The sequence below is a fragment of the Equus quagga genome, chromosome 19, assembly GCF_021613505.1.
Source record: "Equus quagga isolate Etosha38 chromosome 19, UCLA_HA_Equagga_1.0, whole genome shotgun sequence".
Lineage (NCBI taxonomy): Eukaryota > Metazoa > Chordata > Mammalia > Perissodactyla > Equidae > Equus > Equus quagga.
This window is the reverse complement of record NC_060285.1, coordinates 13429606-13451956: the sequence shown is the minus strand read 5'-3', so window position 1 is coordinate 13451956 and position 22351 is coordinate 13429606. Positions and strand designations below refer to the sequence as shown.

Sequence of the window (22351 nt, the reverse complement as noted above, 5' to 3'; positions counted from 1 at the left end):
AAGTAGACGGGTGTGTTTATGTTCCAATAAAACTTTATTTATAAAAGCAGGCAGAGGGCTGGACTGGGCCTCAGGCTATAGTTTATCAATCCCTAATTTACTGGTGTGACAGCCAATGTCCTGCACAGACTGGCCCAGGTTGTCTCTCATCACACCCTCCCTGCCCCTCCAGGCACATGGAGCTGCTCTCTGACTTCCCATCTTTCCGGCCCTTTAAGTGCCTCCAAACCTCTCCCCTTTAGGAGCCCCTGCTCCTCCTCCACCTTCTTTCTCCTTTCCCCCTTCCTTTCCCTCTTCCTTTCCCTCTGTATTAGCTTCCTGTGCCTGTTGTTACAAATTACCGCAAACTGAGTAGCTTAAAACAAGAGAAATCTATTCTCACGGTTTTGGAGGCCAGAAGTCCGAAACCAAGGTGTTGGCGGGGTAGGTTCCTTCTGGAGTCTCGGAGGGGACATCTGTTCCCTGCTCTCTCCCAGCTCCTGGCGGCTGCCCGCAATCCTTGGCCGTCTGTCTTTGGCCTATTGACGCATCCCTCTACCATCCGTCGTCACCTGGCCTTCCCCTTGGGGTCCGTGTCAAATCTCCCTCACCTTTCTCTCACAAGGACACTAGTCTTTGGATGTAGGGCCCACTATAAATCCAGGAGGATCGCATCGCAAGATCCTTAATTGTATCTACAAAAATACTATTTCCAACTAAGGTCACATTCACAGGTACCAGGGGTGCAGACTTGGACAAATCTTTTGTGGGGGGAACACAAGTGAACCCACTGCACCTTCCCTCACTTCTCTGCCCTCATTTTCCTCTTTCTCCTCCCTCCTCCTTGTCTTTCTCCTCTCCTCCTCGTCCTCCTCCTCGCCCTCCTTCCCCCTGCCCTCTGCCTCCTCCCCCGCACCGCCTGGAACCCCAGGCAGCAGCTCAGTGCTGCTCTGGGCGCTGGGAGAGGAAGCCCAGCACGGGGCTGTGCCAAGGTCTGTGGTGTGTCCTGTCGCCTCGTGATTAATGGCTCTGGTTCTCAGACAGGTAGACCCAGGGGCTCCCACGAGAGCAGACAGGAGCAGGGCAGAAGGACACAGAGCTAAAAACTTGCACTCCCCCAGTATAAGCCTCCTCTCTCAGTCCCCACCACCAGAGCCACAACCTAATGTGGCCATGGGGACACTCCTACAGGGCTTGGGGGCACCTGGAGGCTGGTGCTGGAGTTGAGAACCTGGCTCAGTCTCATGCCCCGTGGGAGCACAAGGAAGTACAAAGCTTGACCCCCACCTGCAAAAAAAGGATGGTATTTGTGTGAGTTGCCCCAAAAAGCTGACCTGAAGGAAAGGATTTGAGCACAAGTAGTTTATTGGGGACCTGCAAGGAACAGGGGCGTAAAGTAGTGGAATAAAACAGAGAAGAGAAGGTGGCAAACAAGGACGTGTGATAAGCCAGTGACCACTGCGGGAAACGAAGCTCAAATCCTCCGGGAAAAGGAGCAAATACGCTCCTCAGAACTATCTGGGCTTTTCGGCCCAGAAACACATATCCTGACGGTAGGAAGTGGATCTGGAGCACAGAAAGGTCTAAGGGAGACAAGCAAGGCATTGACAATGTGACGGCCGTCACAGGACCCCAGACTCTGAGAGCTGGGAGAAATCTAGTGGACAGAAGAGACTTACAGCATTGGCTATTATTTGAATTTGATTTATCTGTTGTGTTTTTCAACCAGACACGTCACAAAGAGCCACTGAATCTCTACTGAGTGGCAGGCATGGCCATTGCTGCACGGCAAATCCCAGAACTTAGTGGCTTAAAATCACCATTAACATTCACTATCTTACTCGCTTTCTGTGGGTCAGGACTTGAGGACTGACATAAGTGGGTGTTATGGCTCAGGGTCCCTCCTGAGATTGCAGGAAAGGTGTTGTTCGGGGCTGCAGTCACCCAGAGGCTGGACTGGAATAGAGCATCTGTTTCCACAGCGGCTCAGCCCCATTGCTTGAGTTGGCGCCAGCTGTTGGAGGAGGCCTCGGTGTCTCCCAGGCAGGGCTCACCACGTGCAGCTTGAGTGTCCTCGCAAAATGGTGGTGGCTTCTCTCAGAGCGAGCCCTCCAAGAGGGAGAGAGCCCAGTGGAAGCTGCATCCTCTCGTGACCCAGCTTAAGACACTTCACAGCCGTGCTTCCACTGCATTCCATTTCTTGGAAGGGAGTCACTCAGTTGGGCCCAAATTAAAGGAGAAAAGAATTCAGGGAGGATTGTCAAAGAGCTTGCAAACCTATCTTGCAGCCACCACAGGGCCTGAGATGGGAGCAGGGAGGGTGCCCTGCTCTTATCTGGCTTAGAGTCTAGCAGGGGAGACAAACAGCCATCCAATAATCAGAAATGAAAGCATAACTACAACTGTGACAGTGTGGGGAGAGGGTGCCGTGGTATTCCAAGGGCCTGCTCCGAGGGCGGTTTGACCTGTCGGGGAGGCCAGCGCAAGCTTCCCAGAGCGGGTCCTGGTGGAGCTGCGATCTGCAGGCTGAGCAGAATGAAAGGGGAAGGCATTCCACACAGAGGGGACCCCAAGGACAAGGACTCAGTGGGACCTAGTGGGACGAGATATTCAAGGGTGCAAGATGGGGTCTGAGAGCTAGAAAGAGGCCAACCCATGCTGGGCCGTATAGCCCATGGTAGGCATTTTTATTTTTGCTCTGTATCCCAAGAAGAATGAAGAATCCTTTTAGGGTTTTAGGCAGGAAAAGATGCAATGAACGGTATTAATGAGGACTCGAGTGTTCCAATCAACAAAAATTATCTTAGGTTAGCTAAAATAGAAAAGGAAATGTGTTGCCTTGGAGAAAATTAAGAGAGAGTTTCCCACACTAAGCAGTGGGGAGGGCAGGATCACAATGAGAGCCAAAACCAATAACGCCATCCAGTCTCTTCAGTTGCTTTCTCTCTGCGTGCTGGCTCAACTCTTTCTCGCTCCAGTCGTCATTCTCCAAATGGCTCCCAAAAGCTCCAAGAGTTACATCAGCCTCCAGTGACTTCCCTCAGGCCCTCTAAAGTCCCAAGTCCAGAAGTCCCAGAGGAGAGATCCACTGGGACCCTCCAAACCAGTCCACCCAAACCAGTCAACTGAGGCCAGAGGGGGAGGCTGAGGGAACTGTGTGTTTGGTCTGGAGTCTTCTTCTTGCTGATCCCCTTCTTGTTCACACTGTTCCATGCTGGCATGATGGTTCTCATTTCAGAGCCCTTGTAACTCTTCGTATGTCATTTTCAGTCCCCACATATGGAACTCTCAATGTTTCTTTATTTTTTTAATCAGTGGTGTGTGCTAAAGAGGTTTACTCCTCCAGATTCTACTTGTAAGGTGGCAGTTGTTAATCATTTTTCGGCCAGATATGGCTCTGCCCTCTCTTTATGGGGCCCTGTGGCTTTGGATGCCTCTGATCTGGGCTCTCTGCACACCTGCCACTTGGGCTGGCCTGCTGTATGTATTTTCACAGAGAGAACAGTTAACTTCCTCCTCCGTTCTCGGCAGGAAGAGTAACTACATACAGATTCCCCCATTGGACAGAAACAAGTTCTGTGAGGTTTCCTGTGTCACACCACGAAACGTCCTCCGGCTTCACAGCTTGTGTTGTCTGACTGTTCCCCCTGCATGGTCGCAAGTATAGAAGGGAGAGAAATAGGGGTGAGTGGGGAGCGCACACACACACATGCAACTTCCAGCAAGAAAAAGTTACAAGTGTTGAAACAAGATGGTACTATGAAGGCACAACATGGCTGTCACCACCATGTCCTCAGTGCCCATCCCCACTCTCTCTCTTTTCCTAAGCTCACTGTCATGAGAGTCACGTTGTCATGACACAAACAAACATAGGAACCTGACAAAGTGCTTTGAGAACACAGAGGAGGGAAGAATGGACTGCAGCTGAGGCCCTCCAGGAAGGCCTCAGAGAGGAGGTGACACTGAGATGACGGTCAGGCAAAGGGGAGAGGGCACATCAGGCAGGGAGAAGCATGTGCAATGGCCCAGAGGAATAAAAAGGAATGAATGGTCCTTTTGAGAAACAAAGGAATTCAGTGTGGCCGGAGTCTAAGAATCATGGAGCCGTGTCCCGGAAGATGAGAGAAGTGGGGTTGACTTCGGTCAAGCCAAGAACTTTGGCCTTTATTCATGGTCATCAGCATTTTTTACACCCACGTTTGGAGAATTTCAGGCTTCCCCGAGACGCCTGATCAGCGCTGCCCTTGATGAAGGGGGTTGAGCAAGCCGCACCCTGATCCCAACACACACACACACACACACACACACACACATGTCAATCAAGAAGCTTTACTCCCGTTTGCTCTGTAGGGTCTCCTGCACAATTTCCCTTAAATAAACTATACAACTGCTACTAAAAAAAGATTTATACAAATGAAAAGTGCGAGGGGGGGTGTGTGGATGGACGTATTGGAGAACAGATGCTGAGGTCCTCTTGTAAAACCTATCATGTAAGCGAGGCCATCCACATCACAGGGACGCGAACACGCGTTTCCGCCTCTTGGGGAAAATGACAATCCTCCCACCGCTGAGAGAGACAGAGGGAGGGAGCCCCAGCCCGGCCATCCCCGGGAAGCAGGGCAGCAAATCCTTTGCCGTTGAGCTTTTCAATGGTCTTCTCTCAATTCTTTCTTTTAGTGATTTTTTTTATTCTCATCTCTTTCCACGCTAGCTGCCTTCTCTTTGTTGTTATTTATTTACACATCATCCACGTTTATTGTAGAAAACGCAGATAAACAAAAAGAAGGCAAAAGAAAATGTAACTATAACTCTACCCTCTCACTATCCAGTAATAGCCACGTTTTGTGTGTGTGTGTGTGTGTGTGAGGAAGATTGGCCCTGAGCTAACATCTGTTGCCAATCTTTCTTTTTTTGCTTGAGGAAGATTGTTGCTGAGCTAGCATCTGTGCTAATCTCCCTCGATTTTATGTGAGACGCTGCCACAGCATGGCTTGATGAGCGGTGCTAGGTCTGCGCCCAGGATCCAAACCCGAGAACCCCAGACCGCCAAAGCAGAGTACATGAACTCAATGGCTATGCCACTGGGCCAGCCCCTAGATTTTTTTTTTTTACAAACATGGAGACTGGTTTACTGCAAGCTGAAAGTTAGCACTCTTTACTTAAATTTATTTTTTTTTAAATCTGCTGTGTTTCTACCCAGAGATCCACAACACACCTCGGTGGGAAGGAAACATTTGATTGATTTGAGCTTTGAGGGATGAGTAAGAGTTCTTAGACAAAGGACAGGCATTGCAGACTAGGGAGAAGTGAGGACAAACACCTGTAGGATAAAAGGGTGTGGCCAACTGGGGGAATCTAGAAGTGATAAGATGGGACTGAAATAATGGAAATGAGGATTGGGGAGAAGGCGGATGATGCTGGAAAGGGAGAATGTGAAGAGCCTTGAGGGCCATGCCAAGGAGCTCCTCGCTTTGTAGGCTCTGGGCACCAGGAGCCTGTAGCAAGTCCATGACCAGACTGGAGAGGAGAAGTCTACCCCGGGAGACTACTGCCCTGCACCCCACCCATCATGACCAGGAGGTGTCCTCAGCCTGCAGGAGGGCCCCAAAGGGTACCCTGGATCTCCTCCATGCTGAAGCCACTGCCTTGGGAAGACAAGGACCAGGCCCATTTCCAGACACACTGCCCAGTGCAAAGCCCCCAGGGCCTTTAGCTGAGCAACCAGGGCCAATTAGCAGACCGCAGAGAAGGAGCCATCAGGGGAGGGAGCCGAGCGCAGAGAAACATCGGTTTATAATTAGGCGGCCTAATCACCTGTGTAAACTGTGTATTTCTTATGATCGATGTGCTAAAGGGCTCAGGTTTAATTAAGTTCTGCTGACTCGCTCCCTTTGAAGATCCACTGAAATGTGATTCACAGCTCGCACTATTAATAACGGGAGAGGAGCAACTCGAAAGGGGTGGCAGTTCGCCGCTACCCTCCTCTGCCCTCTCCCCACGCCCCTAGCCGTGTCCACTCCCAGTGCCCTCGGCTAGCCACAGTGAGTGGGCTGCACTCTGGCCACCCACTTCTCGGCATGTCTGCCAAGAAGCTAGTAAGGAGATGGTGGACCAGGACTGGAACTCAAGGATTTTCTCATTCCCAATCCAGTGTTCCTTCCAGGGTTTGGAAAATGGAGCCCGACACCCCCATCATCCTCTCTGAGCAGGGACCCGGGACATCTCAGCCCTTCCCGATGATTTAGAATCACATCCCGTGCACGGAGAGCTCCATAATGAGCTGGCATTTCCAGCTTCTTGTTTAATGAGGTCCCTTCTGCTTCCAAAATTCTACAGGCTAAGTTCTGTATTCTTCCTGCTTCTCGGTTCCACATCCCTTTATGCTGTTCTCTTATCACCCACTGTGGTCTGTTACCCAAACGTCAGCCCTGCTGGCCCCTCCACCCACTCCTAGCAAAGTCTCCTCCTGCATATGGTGGAGAAACAGAAGCGAGGACCTTCTCCTTTCCTGAGCCAACCCCTCAGACACTGCTCTTGGCCATCCCGCCCTGCCCTGTGCACCATGGGCAGCTCCGCTCTGCTCTGAGCCACCACCCACAGCTCCTGGGCACCATCCTCTCCACCAGACACCCTCCTTCTCCAGCAGGGCCCCATACTTCCAGGTTCCCCAGTGCCATCAAAATTGTTCTCTGTGACTGACAGATACTTTCCTTCTTAGAGATATGTGGCAATTAGAGGAAATCGCAACACAAGGAGAAACCTAAGGTTAGACCCAAAATATGACTTTTTCAAGAATCCAATGGGAAAGGCTCTAAGGTAGCACCGTCCAATAGAGCTTTCTCTGATGCTGGAGGTGCTCTGCATCCGTGCTGTCTCGTGGAGTAGCCACTAGCACACGTGGTTCTTGAGCTATGGCTAGTGTGACTCAGGAGCTGAATTTTTTATTTTCTTTTCTTTAAAGAGCCACATGTAGATAGTGGCTACCATATTGAGCAGTGCAGATCTAAGGAGTTAAACTAAAGTCCGGCCTCAGATGCCAAGCTTGCCTCCCTGACTCCAGGTTCTAGTCTACCTGTCAACTCTTCCAGTTGGGTCTCGTCGGGAGCCCCAGTCACTGAGGGTGATCTCAGCTCTAGGCCCCTCCTTCCTAACACTCCTTTTTATATTCTCCAATTTGTGGTCATTCAGTCTAGAGTAACACCCCAAGATGGGCTGTATGGGGACAGTCAGTGTTGACCATTAACACTCCAAGAACCCACGGTTGGTCTTGGGGGAGAGTCTTCAGCACTCTGAGTCCTGTAGGCTGGTCCATTTGGGGCTCAGCCCCCACCTCCCCACCAGTGTGAATTTTAGGCACCCCTCTTTATTCCTGGAGATGTCACTACAGCTTCTTGGACACACACACACACGCACACACACACCGTCATCATCATCTCTCAAGGACGTTTATCCTGAGAATGTATAGCTCAAAGCTAATGAGAATAGACATTTTTCTAACTGGCCCATAATTTGCTCACAGCCCCCTCTCCATGAAGTCAGCAGGCACGTTATTATGAGAGTGGGCTTAGATGCTTTCCTTCTGCACCCCACCTCCAAATTATGCCCTTCCGGTCCTGCTGGAAATAGAGAACAGTCATACATATCTTAATAGCTGCTCTCTTAGTTACAGAAATGGAAGCTTTGAAATCATTCTCATATTCAGGAGCCTACACTTAGTCATAAACCCTTGTTCGCCTAAGTTTCCTTCTGGGAAAAAAGGAGGAGGCGTCTTCTTTTGTTATAATCTGCATTCTGTTTCCAGTCCTCTGTTCTCCGTGTTGCTGTCTTTCCTCTATTCTGGTTCTACACTCTACATTCTCTGCTCAGTATCCTCCACCCATGATTCTATATTCTCAGAAGCACCCCAGCTCCACACTGTCCTTGACATCTCAGCCACCAACCTAGAATCTTCCATTCTGTGCATTTTTTTTGCAGTTACCTATAGAATTTCACTGTATCATCTAGATATACTATCATCTAGAATGCTGCCCTGGTGAATGAATGAATGAAACACTGTCAGCACGGCTTGCTCATTTGTGTTCTCCTGCAGACAGGCCCTCAGTGCCTATCAGATACTGAGAACAGAGAAGACATTCAGTAAGATCTTGGCGAGGCAGTAACATGGGCCATTTCTCTCTGTGTCAGTTCTGATTGGGTTCAGCTCTACCCCTTAAATACACCACCAGCTCTAAACATAGAATAAATATCTCTTTAAAAAAATAAAATTAAAAAGTAGGGTGGACTCAGGGAGAGAAAGGGAGATGGAGAAGGAGAAAGAGATCAGAGTCTCCTACCATGGGTGGTTCACAATGCAAGAGCTTCCTCTAGTGGGGAACGATGTTTGAAGTTTCGCTGTCTGTGACTCCCAGGAATCTTCCAAGAGTCAGAAAAATGAGTAAAAGTACTCTAAAGGGACAAAAAATGGATTAACAACAAACATGAGGGGTGGTAGGAGGGGTGAGAGGAAAGCAGACTAGGAAAGGCCGTCTCTACAACAGAGGCATTGGGCCTGGTTAATCCCAGAGATGAAGACAGTTCCTTCAGCCAGCAGACTTATCCTCAGGGGGAATCTCTCCTCTCTGGCCCCCTCCCTTTCACCAAGCCAGTTGGTCCCCCAGGCAAGCCCAAGGCAAGGTGGTCTAAGTCATTCAGCCCCCACCTGAAGAGAAAGAGAATTACAGAACGTCCAAGTGGGTTGGGCCTTCGCCACTTGATCATTCAACCTCTCTTTCCTCCTCCATTCTCCAGATGGGGAGACTGAGGCCCAAAGAGTAAATACAATGCTGTCCAAGCTGTAGAGTAGAGGCAGGAACAGAGCTCAGGTCTTCTGATGTCCAGCTCAGTGGGTTTTCTACTATCCAATGATTGCAGGATGGATAATAAGGACAAAAAAACACACAAAGTTAGTTGAACTCTTCCATTGTTAAACCATCACAAATGAAATCTCATTTTCACTCGGTGTCTCCTCCAATTCATAGCTTGTGGTGGTTTTACCTCTTACTTGGGGAAAAAAGACTGAGCTGAGTGGAGTAAGGAGTCCTTGGGGGAGTTAGGTCCTCACCCCTCCCTAGAGGAGCTTCAGCCCTCTCCATCAGCCCATCTGAGCTGTGACATCAGACAGCATTCACAATTCCAGACAAATCTCCAGCCTTGTTTATTGTGAAGGTGTCTTATCTGCCCAATGGGATTGAGAGTGGAGCCTGAGTTTCACATTTATTCATTTACAACAAATAATTATTAAGCTCCCACTAGGTGCCAGTTACTCAGCTAGTCTAAGATACAGTCCCTGTCCTCCAGGAGCTCACAGGAGAGAGAGAGAGAGAAAAAAAAAAACAGCAGGCAAGCACGAGCTTCCCTGGAAGGGTTTGAGTCCTCCCAGCATGAGTGAGTGATCCTGGGACAGGAATTTTTCTTAAAGCAGATTTTTCTTATAAGAATGAGAAAGAAATCAGGAGCCCTGTGATCAACTAGGATGAAAGGAATTCTACTGGCCCCAAGAGTGAAGGTGATTTGGGGAGGGGGTTGTTTCTTTCCTACAATCCCTAAAACTACATCACAAGGACTTTGTTCCAAGTAACACTAGAACTGTAACCCTGTCCTCAGAAATCCACGGTCAGGGAAACAAACCCATCACCAGCCAGTGTGGTCCTTCCTCCAATATCTACAGTCCCTGGGCCCCAGTCAGGAGGTACGCGCAAGGTTAGTTGAATCTCCCCATCGCAAATGGGTGATCCTCCTGACTCTCTTCGCTTGCCTAGCCCTTCTCCAGTGCCGCTTTCCAAATCCTTTCCCTCCCACCTCCCCCATTCTTTGCTGAGGACCTGACCTCCTGCTCTCCTGTCCCCCAAAATTCAATTATATATATAGTGAGCACTTCTGACCAGCCTGTCCACAGTCTTGCTCCATCGAGCAGCCACCAGAGCCCTCTCTCTTGCCTCCTCAGTTTCTCCTCCTCAGTCTTTGGACATGCTCCAGGCTGCACTCTAGAGCTTCTCCCCAACCTCCCCTACCCCTTCTAGCAACTTCTCAAGATACAAATATAAGATCTTCTCTTACTGCCCCCACTTCATTGCAAATGTTCACACCTCAATCCAATTTAATTCAACATATATTTGTTCAAGTCCCTACTAAGTATCAGATGCTGTATTGGGTGTGTCTGGGGATAACATATACCTGATTCCTCTTTACTTGGCTTCTGCCATCATAATTCGACCCAAGTGGTCTTCCTGTGGTCCTCAATGACCTCTGAAATACCGAATTCAGGACCACATGCCTCAAATCCATCTTGAAACAATGCAAGCTAAAAATACATACATACATACATACATACATACATACATACATAGGAGCCAAGGTCATGGCACCTGGCACATAATGGGTGTTCAATGAACACATTGATCTTTTCTTGCTTTTCTTCCTCTTCTCCCTCTCTTATTTTTAATTCTATGGCCACTCCTTTCTTTCCAAACCTCTCTTCTCTCACAGTTTCTATGGCATTACATGTATCTGAGCTCCTCCATCTTAGGTCAGGTTCCCAAGAAAACAGGCTGAGACAGAGACTTGCTGGAGACAGTTTACTGGGGAGTTTGCATGATGTTATAAGGTTCATGGTTTTTCAACCCCCTGGATCATACATTCCCTCTCCAGCCATCACCTGCAATGCTTTCTCCACATGCCCAGAGAAACTTCTTGAAGAGTTGTCTATAGTTGCTGCCTCCTCTACTCCAACTCCCCTTCTCTCCTCTACCCACTGTCAGGTGAGCCCTCACTGTCTCCATTCTGTGGGAACCACTATGGTGAGGCTCCTCAGTATGACCAGTTTCAATGGCCACGTTTCTGTCCCCATCATAACTAATTACTCACAGCATCAACACAGCTGAGCCTTCTTTCTCTTCTGTTCATGTCACCGCACCGTCCTCACTTTCCTCCTACCTCAGACAGCTGTCCTTGGTCTCCTTCTTTGGCTTCTCTTGGCTCCCTCACTGAACCTCTACATGGTGGAGGGGCCCCAGGCTCACTCCCAGAGCCTCCGCCATTCTCCACGTACACTGCCTGCCTAAGTGATCTCACCCGTTCCCACGACAGCAAAGGCCAAGTATATGGTGACGATTCCCAAATCTGAGGCTCAGTCCTGAGCTCCCCTTTGAACGCCAAGCTTATATATAATCTGCCTATTCAACATACCTTCTTTTGAACAGCCAATAGGCATCTCAGACTTAGATATCCAAATCGAATACTTGATTCCCCATCACACATGCGCGCGCGCACACACACACACACCTTTTCCTCTCCCAGTTCCTCCCAACTCATTAAATGGCTACACCACCCATGCTATTGCTCACACCAAAACTTTAGTGTTGTTCCTGATTTCTCTCTTTCTCTAGCCCAAGATCTAATCCATCAATATGCCCTGGAAACTTCCATCCAAATCGTATTCTATGGTCAGCCCTATACCTTCTCCCTATAAACAACTTCACCAGAATGACAGGAGAGATGGTGGCTGGTGGCCTAAGGCTCACCTCCCACCGCTAAAGGAATTTGATTCTCTTTCCTACTTCCAGTGCAAAAAAAATTCCAGAGAGGGGCCCCAGTAGGTTCAGTTCAAATCTGGAACCTCCTCATCTCCTTGGACCAATCCAGTTCCCATTATAACTACTTGGTGGGTATGTGGGAAGCATGGTTTCCAAAAGGAGGGGTGTTGGCCCCAAAAAAGAGGTGGTGCTGGGCAAATAAATCAGTAAATGCCCACCTCATTCAGTTAGAGCAGCGACCACCGTGTATTCTAAGTCATGTACAAGCCTGTCTGCATCCCCCTCCTCACAAGATGAGGAGGTACTTCCAGACGGAGACCATGTCTCCATTGGCTCTGCAGCCCCACTGCCTAGTACAGTGCCTGGCAGGATGCGTACGCTTAATAAGTGTGAAGATGAATGAATGATATTGCTAGCAAGCGTGATGAAGCCGTTCTACAGTAAGAAAGATCACCCAGAGCTAGAAAGACTGGGAAAAAATTTTGGAGATTATAAGAGTGAATTTAGATGTTGAAGAACCAGTAAAAATCACAGAAACTGTGAGCCAGCCCCAGTGGTCTAGTGGTTAAGATTCAGCGCTCTCACCACAGCCTGGGTTCGTTTTCCCATCATGGAACCACACCACCCATCTGTCAGTTGTCATGCTGTGGTGACAGCTCACATAGAGAACTAAACTAACAACTAGGATGCACAACCACGCACTGAAGCTTAAAAAAAGAAAATAGAGACATTGATTGAAATCACAGACACAAGGAAGAGACCCTGAGCAAAACCAGAGATAGGCGCGTATGGGGAGTGTGGAGACAGGAAGTAGACCAACCTGAAAGAAGCAAGGTGGGTGGGCTGACAGAGTAATGGAGGCAGGGCTGGCTTCACAGTGGGGGTGTGCCCAGTGCAGTTGCATGGGGCCGCATGCTCAGAAGGAGGGCCAGTGCTTGGGGTTTAATGCTTACGGTCACCATCTTGAAATTCTTAATAATTTTATGTTTGAATCTGTGTTTTGTAAACGAAGTCCAATGAACCCATGGAGCAGGCACCAGGGGCCTGGAACCTCAACTTGCGCTCAATGCCCAACTCACCACCCCCCTGTTTCCCTGGGATGGGCTGTCGGCCACCTGTTTCCCCACCCCTACCTAAGGACCGCTGCCTCCTCCATCCTGTGAGGGGTTGGTTGGGGGGCTGGGGGCCTGGATGCAGATGCAAGGAGGGTTGAGGTCAGGCACATGCACCCTGGCACAAAGTCAAAGGGTGGGCCCTGGGTCCCTGAGAGGGTCTACACTCACCCTGTTAGTCTCCCTGTGCCTGAGGGAACACAACCTTAAATAGCACATAGAAAATGCCCTGAGAGAGAGACTGTGGGATAAAAGAAAAGGCTTTTTCCTGTTTTTTGAACAAGGAGCCCCACATTTTCATTTTGCACTGGGCCCCGCAAATAATGTAGCCGCCCCTGAGTGGACATGAGGCCAGACAGATGGGCCGGAAACAGATTGTAAAGGGCACACCGCTGTGGAGTTCTGTCTTTACTTTGAAGACCAGGGTTGGCAAACTTTTTCTGTAAAGGGTAAATAATTTTAGGCCTTGTGGGCCACACAGTCTCTGTTGCAACTACCCAACTCTGCCATTATAGCGCAAAAGCAGCCATAGACGGTCCCTAAACCAATGGGCGGGGCTGTGTTCCGATAAAACTTTATTTACAAAAGCAATCCGTGGGCCGGATTTGGCCGGCAAGCCATAGTTCACCGTTCCCTATTGCAGACAAGAGGGAATCCTTGAAGGTATCTAAGCAGCAGAAAGGACAATCAGAGGAGTTTCTAGAAGGTTATCCTGGCCTCACTGTCCAGGATGGATGGGAGGGGGTCAGCCTCGGGGCAGAGTTTCTAGGAAAAAGAATAGTGCAAAATCCAAGCACAAGGAGCCGGTGGCCAAGACTCGGTGGCGGCAGCAGGGGTTGAAAGGGCACAACAATGCATCCCAAAGTGTAACCGAGGCACCAACACCAAGGCCACTAACGTAGCTTGGACCCTCTTCCATCCAGGGGAGAGGAAGAGCAAGCGGAGAGTCCGAACCACCTTCACCACAGAGCAGCTGCAGGAGCTGGAGAAGATCTTCCACTTCACCCACTACCCGGACGTCCACATCCGCAACCAGCTGGCAGCCAGGATCAACCTCCCAGAAGCTCGTGTGCAGGTACAGCCGCCCCGACTCTCAGCCCCCGCTAATGCACTTGGGGCCATGGTGAGACATCATGGATCCTCCGGGTTGCCCCACCTGAAATTTTACGTTGGCTTTATCCCGTAAGTACAGCCGTGTTCACCAAATATTATGTTCCGGGAAATGAGGTCCCCACAGTTACAAAATGGTTTCTCTCCTCGGGGGGAGGAAACGGAGGGAAGGGGCATCAGTGATGGCCATTGATATCTGCTTCTACTCGCTTCTTGTTCATCTAGCTACAGTTCCAGAACATCGTTCACCATGCAGCCTCATTCACAAAATAGGTCTTGACAATCTAGACCAGGAGTCGACAAGCTTTCTGTAAGGGGCCAGATGGTAATTACGTTAGGCTTTGTGGAACCATACGGTCAGTGTCGCAACTATTCAACTCTGCCGTTGGAGCATAAAAGCAGCCGTGGTTTACAATGTGTAAACAAACGAGCATGGCGGTGTTCCAGCAAAACTCTATTGATGAACACTAAAATTTGAATTTTGTTTAATTTGCATGTGTCACAAAATATTATTCTTCTTTTGATTTTTTTTTCCCCAACCGTTTAAAAATGTGAAAACCATTCATAGCTCATGGGTCAGGCAAAAACAGATGGAAGGCCAGATTTAGCCCACAGACCCTGTTGGCCAATCCCTGGTCCAGACCACATGGGTATCCCTTTGAGGCAGCACGGAGCTGTGGAAAGGACCGGGATCCACGGTCAGAGACCTGGTTTAAGCACCCGCTGCCTAATCTGTATCTGTAATGTCTTCACTCTGGGGTCTCTCTCACTTCATCTGTGGTTAGAAACGTAGCGGCCTTTCATCAATCACCAGACATACACCATCTTTGCACATCCCCGATTTTGCAAATATCACTCTGGCAGATCCAAATCCACCAGCTGCACTGTTGGACTCTCTCTAGAACAATTTTCTAAGTCACTCTTCATGTTTCTGTTTGTTTGTTTTAGCAAATGTGATGGACTCATTCGAATTCAAAATCTGAGCCAGGGCCCAGGTCAACAACCCACTCTTGATTTCATCTCCACCTCCTTTTCCTCTGGCTAAGGACCACCCCTGTCTTTGACTTCTCCCCTTCTTCTTCCCGTTTGGAATCAGTCACCGGCCAAGTGGGTGCCACTTCCGTCTGCTGTAAAGCCCAGAATTCAGCGGCTGCCTCCGCACAATGAGCTGGTACAAGTGGCCACTGCTCGGGGCCGATCAGGGCGCTCAGGAACACAGGAAGCGTCAATGTTCAACCTATAGATGCCAAGGGGCCCACAGGGGTTGCAAACTGGTGGTCTGCCGGCAGGAAACAGCCCAGGGTGGTTTTATTTGGTCTGCACAGAAAACTCAGAGCTGTCACATAAAAATCAAGATTTCTGCCTTGGAAATTGGATGAGCCTGCCATGCTGGGCTCACATTTCCAGTGGTGACTGTTGGCGGAAGCTGAGAAGCTGGCCGCTTTAGGCTCTGTACACCACAGACCCCACCACTCCCAATTCTGTGGCAGCCCGCTGCTTCACCACACATAAGCGCCGGCCCTATAGGTACTGAAGGTTGTGATCCCTGGCCCCCTCTTGGAAGGCTCACCTCCAAAGTCAGAGAAATCAAGGATGTCGTGGAGCTTGCTGGACTGTGAAGGGCAGATCCCTTCAAAGGTGCCACTTTTCTGCATTTGGGGGTGGTACTAGATGGAGAAGAAAAGCCTTTTGCTTATCTCCATCCTCTCTCGTCCTCATCCCAGATCTGGTTCCAGAACCAGCGAGCCAAGTGGCGGAAGCAGGAGAAGATCAGCAGCCTGGGGGCTCCGCAGAAGCTGAGTGAGGCCAACATGGCCCCGGTCACAAATCTGGATGTGGCTGTGAGTGGCTGGGGGATCCAACTGGGCTGGGGGAGCCATTGCTTGGGAACAACCCACCCAGGCCCAGATGTGAGGAAACATCTCCGGGGCTCTGTCTACGTAAAACGTGCAAGGGGAATTGTTTTAGAAAGAGCATTGACAAGGAAGCTCTGGAGGTCTATGGGGCCTGGGACAAGTCACTCTCTCTCTCTGTCCCTGTGTCCTCACCTGCTGAGTGACAATCACAGTGCCTCTCCCTCCTCCAGGGACCGGCTTGTATTGCTTGTGCCGAGTTTCACGGTTCCTGGAACAGGGTCACGGAGTAAAGGGCAGGGCACGGAGGTGGAGCACGTCCACTCTGGAGTCAGACTGCCCGGGTAAGCAGCAGGGCTGCCTGGAAGACTCACTGCGCCCCTCAGAGGACAGTGACAGTTTTGATGAGGATGAAATGACTGAGAGGTGAAGGAAACTTGGCACCTTGGAAGTGCTCCCTGAGAGTTAGCTGTCCGCTGAGTCAACAAGGATTTGGAGCATGTATCGGATGCTAAACTCTGGGGAGAGAGCGGTACACAAAATAGAGAGTCCTGTGGTTAGAGGTTGATGGGTACCCACAGCGATGCTGTGAGGCAGGATTTTTCATTCATCCCTTTTTGCCAATGCAGAAACTGGGCTTGGAGAAGCAAAATGACTTTTGCATATCAAACAATTGCTGTAAATGCCGGGGTGAAGACCGAGTTTCTTGGCCCCCAAGGCACGCGCTTCTACCCAGGTAGGTCCCCCTGCCCACCCAGAGCTGCCCAAGTCATGGGGAGGGGTTGGGAAGCTGCGGGACTGCCGCGGATAAGCCTAGGGCTCACTTCTCTCTCCTGACCTCTCCTCGTGACAGGGCCCCCTGCTGCCGCCCCCTGCGCTGCCCACGCTGGCTCCTCCCGTGGGGTGTTATCCTCCCGCTCAAGGTCAGCTGGCCTCTGCCTGGTTCCCTGCCCGGGTCACCCTCCTGCCACACCACCCATGGGACCCCCGTCCTCTCGCGAGCCCACTCATCCAACAGACCTGCATCCTGGTACTCCGATTCCTTCCACCGCCACACCCCAAGTGGGGCAGCATCTGTGCCACTTCAACATAGGGACCAGACGGATATCCTCTGCCCAACGGAGCTGCTCTCCTCCCCAGGTGAAGGAAGGTGGTGACAAGGTGCCCCAGGCCTCAGGGGGAATCAATCTCACCATCCAAAGATGGCCCACAGCCCCCAAAGCCACCCTGAGCATGCCCCTTGGAAGGTGGCATCAGACTCAGCAGCAAGGTGACCAACTAGGGAGCTCCCGTCTCTCCTGGCCAACGTCGCCCTCCGGCTCAGATGACAGAGGCTGTGTGAGATCTCAGAACAAGCTCTGGAACAAGGAGGTTGTCCTCTTATACACGTGCTTCCTCTAACTTGCTGTGTGACCTCCAGCTGGTCACTCGCCCCCTCTGGACTTCCTCTGGAACACGAGGCAGTTGGACAAGATGACTTTTGAGGGCCCTTCTGGCCCTGACTGTGGTGAAGTGGACCATGGTGAGAACAGAGGGACAGAGGGGACCAAGGAGGGCTGTTTGTCCATTTGTTCATGGCGTACTTATTGAGCACCTACTGATTGCTCCATAAATGGAACTGGATCTCGAGATGAACAACTGGGTGGGCAACGGAGCTCAGCCCAGGCGGGTCAAAGGGACAGTGCTGACCTTCCCCTGAAAAGAGAACATTCACCCAATGACCTTGCCGTTGGCCCAAGTCTAAAACACGCTGTGTGGCTTTGACATGAATGATCTAAAGTGGGAGAGGAATATAGGGAAAAAATGTGTTTTAATTTAAACAGAATTTGGCGCTTTGGTTATTCTGCTGGATTAGGGAGAGATGTTGTCATTTCTGATCTGAATGAAAAGTAAGACAGTAAGCTCTTTTCAGAGTTTATCTTCCCAGGACTTGTGCAAGGGGCCCAGGGAGAAGGCCAGCCTCTCACTCTGTCCTGGAAAGCCCAGGGTTTCGTGTGACTCTGCTGTTTCCTTGCGGCGAGACCTCGGGCAAACCGCAGACCCTGTGGGCACCTCAGTTTTCACATCTGTAAAATGGAGGTGGTGCCGCCCACCTGGCCTGCCTCACAAAGTGACCAGGAGGCTCTGAAAGGAAGCAAGAGGGCTGTGCAAGGTGTGAGGGCTGGGCCCGCTGTGGGGCGATGCTGTTGCTCCCAGAGGCCACCAGGAAAGTGGCTGCCTTGGATCCCAGCCCTGGGGTAAGTCGCTCCTGCTCACGCGGGGCCGGCTGCTGAACGCCCGTCTGCGTCTGTATCTCTGGGACCCTCGAGTTACCTGGAAAGCGTTTAAAGATACAGTAACATTTCTTTAATATCCATTGACCTTTAATAGTTCAAAGGCTTCTTCTTAAAAGGCGGAACAAGCCATAGACGGTGAGCAAAGAGCAGAAATAAGAGATTTACAGGAAAAGCATACAGACGGATACTAAACATATGAAACCCTTCTCAATCCCCTCCATGATCTAAAAAGTAAATAAAACAGTAATAAAATACGTTCTTTTACCTTTCAGATTGGCAAATATTTCGAAGTGTTGGCGAGGGGTTGATGAAGTACTCACTCTCATATATAAGGACGGATGAGTTAGCAAATCATTTTAGAAGATAATTTGACAATTATTAATATTCTGAATGCAAATCTTTTTGACCCAGTAATTCTATTTGCAAGAATTTATCTGATAAATACACATGTATGTAAATAGGGTATACGAAAACGTTCATCGAGACTCTGTGACAGCAAAAACTGGAAACCACCTGATTAGGACACAGTTGAGCTGATTATAGCATATTCACCCAGCTGTTAGAAATAATGAGAGTGATTGAAACATACCTGATGGGAAATTGTCACTGGACACGTCTTTAAATGGAAAAAGCAAGTTACAGAACAGTAGTATGGTCTCATTTGAGTAAGAAAGGGATAAGATATCTTCGTATACAAAAACTTTATCTATATGCTGACGGTTTCTGCATAAGTTAGCTTTTGCTCCATAACAAATCACTCCCAAACTTAGTTGCTTGAAACAAGGATTTCTTTGGCTCACGTCTCTGGCTTGACTGGGTTCGTCATCTGATCTGGGCCAACTTGGCTGATCCCAGCTGGACCTGCATGTGTGTCTGTGGTCAGCTGGTCAGTTGATGGCCACTGGGCTATCTAGGATGGGCTCACTCCCAGGTCTGGGTTTGGCAGGCTGTTAGCTGGGGCGACAGGGTGATTGGGCCACGTGTCTCTCGCTAGGCTTCCTCCTATGGTCACAGGATTTCCAAGAGCACAAAAGCAGAAGGTACAAGGCTCCTGAGCCCTCGACTCAGAGTTCACTCGTCACTCCTGCTACTTTCTATTGGTCAAAGGAAGATTTGACAGTTGGTGGAGGCCAGCCCAGATTGTGGGAAGATAGACTCCTCTTGACGAGAAGAGCTGCAGAGTGCGTGGCCGCGGTTATAATCTGCCATGACTCTCGAAAGTGTATCTCATCCACGTCTCTTTCTTGAATTCTCTCGACACCTCCACTTGAACGTCCAATAGGCATCTCAAGCTTAACACATCTAAAAGCAAACTCTTCTGTCCACCCGGACCTGCCTCCTCCTGCCTCAGACTCCCTTCTCAGCAGATGGCAGCGCCTTTCTTCTAGTTGCTCAGACTGGATTCCTCAGAGTGCTCTTGAGGACTTTCTTTCCTAATGGAGTGGCAAGTCCAGCGTTAAATGCCACCTCCTTGTTGCCAGCCACGATCATCTCCCCGCCGTCTCCCTGGGTCCACCGCTCCCCATCCGGGCTCTATTCTTCACTCGACAGCCAGAGAGATCCTGGGTGAATGTGAGTCAGACCATGAATCTCAAAACTCTCAAGTTCTTTTCTGTCTCACTTGAAATAAAGTGTAAGTCTTCCCCACGGAGGACCAACATAGAAGGTCCGGGGGCTCCTACTGCTTCCCCCAGGGTGCCCTGCCCCAGCCATGCTGGCCTCCTCCCAGCGGCAGCTCCAAGGTGCCAAGCACAATCCTGCCCCAGGGCTTTTGCACTGACTGTCACTCTGCCTGACACATCCTTCTGTAGCTATTCGCCTGGGTTGCTCCCTCACTTCCTCCTGGTCGCCACTCACATGGTACCCTAGAGCCGTCCCTCACCGACCATCCTATCTAAGTCACCATGCACATCCATATTCTGTCACTCCCCAGCCCCATACCCCATTTTCTTCTTTTCATGGCGTTCATCAACACCTGACATATTGTACATTTATTTATTTATTGTCTATCGCCCAGCACTGGAACAAAAGCTCCATGAAGTCAGGGTCTTATCTGATTCAAACACAGCTATGTTCCCAATAACCAAAACAGGGCCTGGCACATAGCAGGCACTCAGTATTTGGTACACGTGGGTGTGCACACATACACACGTGCACACACATGTCTATATTTTCCCAGGAAGTTCTTAGACAGATACACAAAAAACCCAACAGCAATTCCTTCCAGAGAGTGGGCGGGTGGTATGGAGATGAATGGAGAGAAATGTTTGTTTTTCTTGCTGCCCTGCAGTGTTTGAATTTTCTGCCACAACTATATAATTTTATAAATTAAGATGTTAATAAATAACAATGAATGTTTTCTCTCACTTCTCTTGTGCTTTGCAATTTTGCTAGCAAAGAAAATGTTTTCCTGCCTCCTGTGGTGCTGAAGGGGTCCCCTGTGGGGAGGCGGGTCACCCAACAAGCCACTGCTGGAAAGCACAGGAGGGAGAAGGGAGGGCTGGAAAGCTTTCTCCAGGGGCAGTGGGGGCAGACGCAGGGGACAAGGAGAAGGGGACAGAGAGCTGTGGGTCTCCAAGCAAAGGAGATCAGGTCCATTCACAGGGAAAACAACACACAAAGCAGGTGGGTCCAGAATCAGAGAAGAGAAGCTGCCTGGCCAAGGGTTGTTAGAGGTAGGATGGATTGTTAAAGAAATCTCCAGGGGAATAAATGCAGAAGACGGTCAGGTGGAAAACACCCCTTATAGCAGTTAGGCAAGAAGGTGAGTCGCTGCCTTGCTGTCTAGGAAGAGGGCTGATCCACATGTAAGCAGTGGCAGCGGCTTGAGTGAAATCTTCTAATAAATGTCTGAACCTGGTATTACGGGAGATCCAAGGATGAGGCGCCAGAGGCCTGGGTTCTAGCCTCCTGTTCATAAGTGGACCATCCGCAGAACCCCTCAAAATACTGGATTCCCTTTGACAAGGTTGGAGCCCCGGCTCCGTGCTCAGAGCTTTTATTTCGGTCTACCTGGCCCCACCTGATCACCAAGTCTGGGCTCCTGCGATGGAAGAGGCAGCTCCAGTAACTGAAAAAGTCTGGGGCGGGGGTGGGGCAGGATGTAAAGCTCAGTTACGTCTCCAGGCCTCGTTCCCATCTCTCCACTCTGCCTTCGTCTGCATCAGCCAGACTCAGGTTCCCATCTCGCCAACTTCACGCCGAGGGAAAGAGACTCTCTCTTTCCAAGGCTTATCGCAAAGCGCTGGGCCTGAGTGCCATCGGCCATCCCTGAGGCACATGCCATCCCTCGATCCATCCATCCCCAGGGCTGGGGTGGGGGTACAACATCCTACGGCTGGGTTACAGAGCACCCCAGTGTGCAGCCAGAGGTAAATTCAGGTCTGCCAAAACCACATGGATTGAGAGTGAAGTTACAGGGGAATCCCCTGGAAAAATTAGGATGCTGGTACCAGAAGAAAGGGAAATGGATTCTGGGTTGACAAACAACCGGCGTTCACTCCAGAACTCAAAGTGTTACCTATTTAGACCACATAGGAATGCTTTCAGCTGCAAGAAATAGAAGACCAAACCTACAGCGGCTTACACAAATATAGGTTTAACTTTGTCACATACTAAGAAACCTAGAGGTAGAGCCAGCACGATTCTCTTGACCTTGACCTTGGCCACACAGTGGTTGCTTCAGCCCCAGCTATCACATCTGCATTCAACTTAGGAAGAAGCGAAGAAGGCAGTGTCAGTGACATCTGTCTTTACTATCACGCAAAAACAAAGCTCTCCCAGAACCTCCAGTAGACTTCTACTTAAGACTCTTTATCTAAGACTTGTCAGAAAGCCACAGCTAGATGTAAGGAAAGATGAGAAAGCAAGAATTTAGGTTTTCCAAGCATCGTTAGCGGAGGCTGGCAATGGAGGAGGAGGTGGGGAATGCACGTCTGGTAATCCAAACGATTGTGTCTGCCGTGCAGGCAGAGTGGCAGTGACTTGCTGGGGTGACAGGTCAGAAAGCACAGAGCTGGGGCTTGACCTCAGGCCTCTTGCATCCAGAGCCACAACCTGCCCTCCTTTCCATGCTTTCTCTAAAACCCAGGCTGGGAGCCAAGAGCAACCAACTAAACAAATTATTTTTCTTTTACGCAAAGGAGGAGAATCACTAATTAAAAGATAACAAACCCCAAGAAGATGGAGACATGAGCGGCGGGTCGTCTGCTCCTCCCTGGTTCTCCCCTCCCGGGGCCCTGGTCAGACCTGCCCTATTCCAGCACGGGTCTCCAGGCTTTCCTTCAGACTTTCATGGTACAGAATAAACTCCTGATCGGAGTTTATTCAGAGAGCCTGAGCTTGCTCCCACCCCATCGTGTGTGGCAGGGACCAATTTGCTCCCGGTCCTCTGACATTCAGTGTCCTCATATGAAATAACACTGGCCAAGACGACCCTTGAGATGTCTTCC

General features: G+C 50.0%; 1 protein-coding gene across 1 annotated transcript in view; it reads left to right on the top strand.

The window, feature by feature from the left end:
* ISX (intestine specific homeobox) overlaps positions 1-16717 on the top strand; it is a 49326-nt gene extending 32609 nt beyond the window's left edge. Inside the window, exons 5-7 of the mRNA XM_046646706.1 lie at positions 13585-13736; positions 15496-15612; positions 16478-16717. Of these exons, the coding sequence (XP_046502662.1) occupies positions 13585-13736; positions 15496-15612; positions 16478-16717 (509 nt within the window). The remainder of the gene's footprint in view (positions 1-13584; positions 13737-15495; positions 15613-16477) is intronic.
* The last annotated feature ends 5634 nt before the right edge of the window (positions 16718-22351 follow it).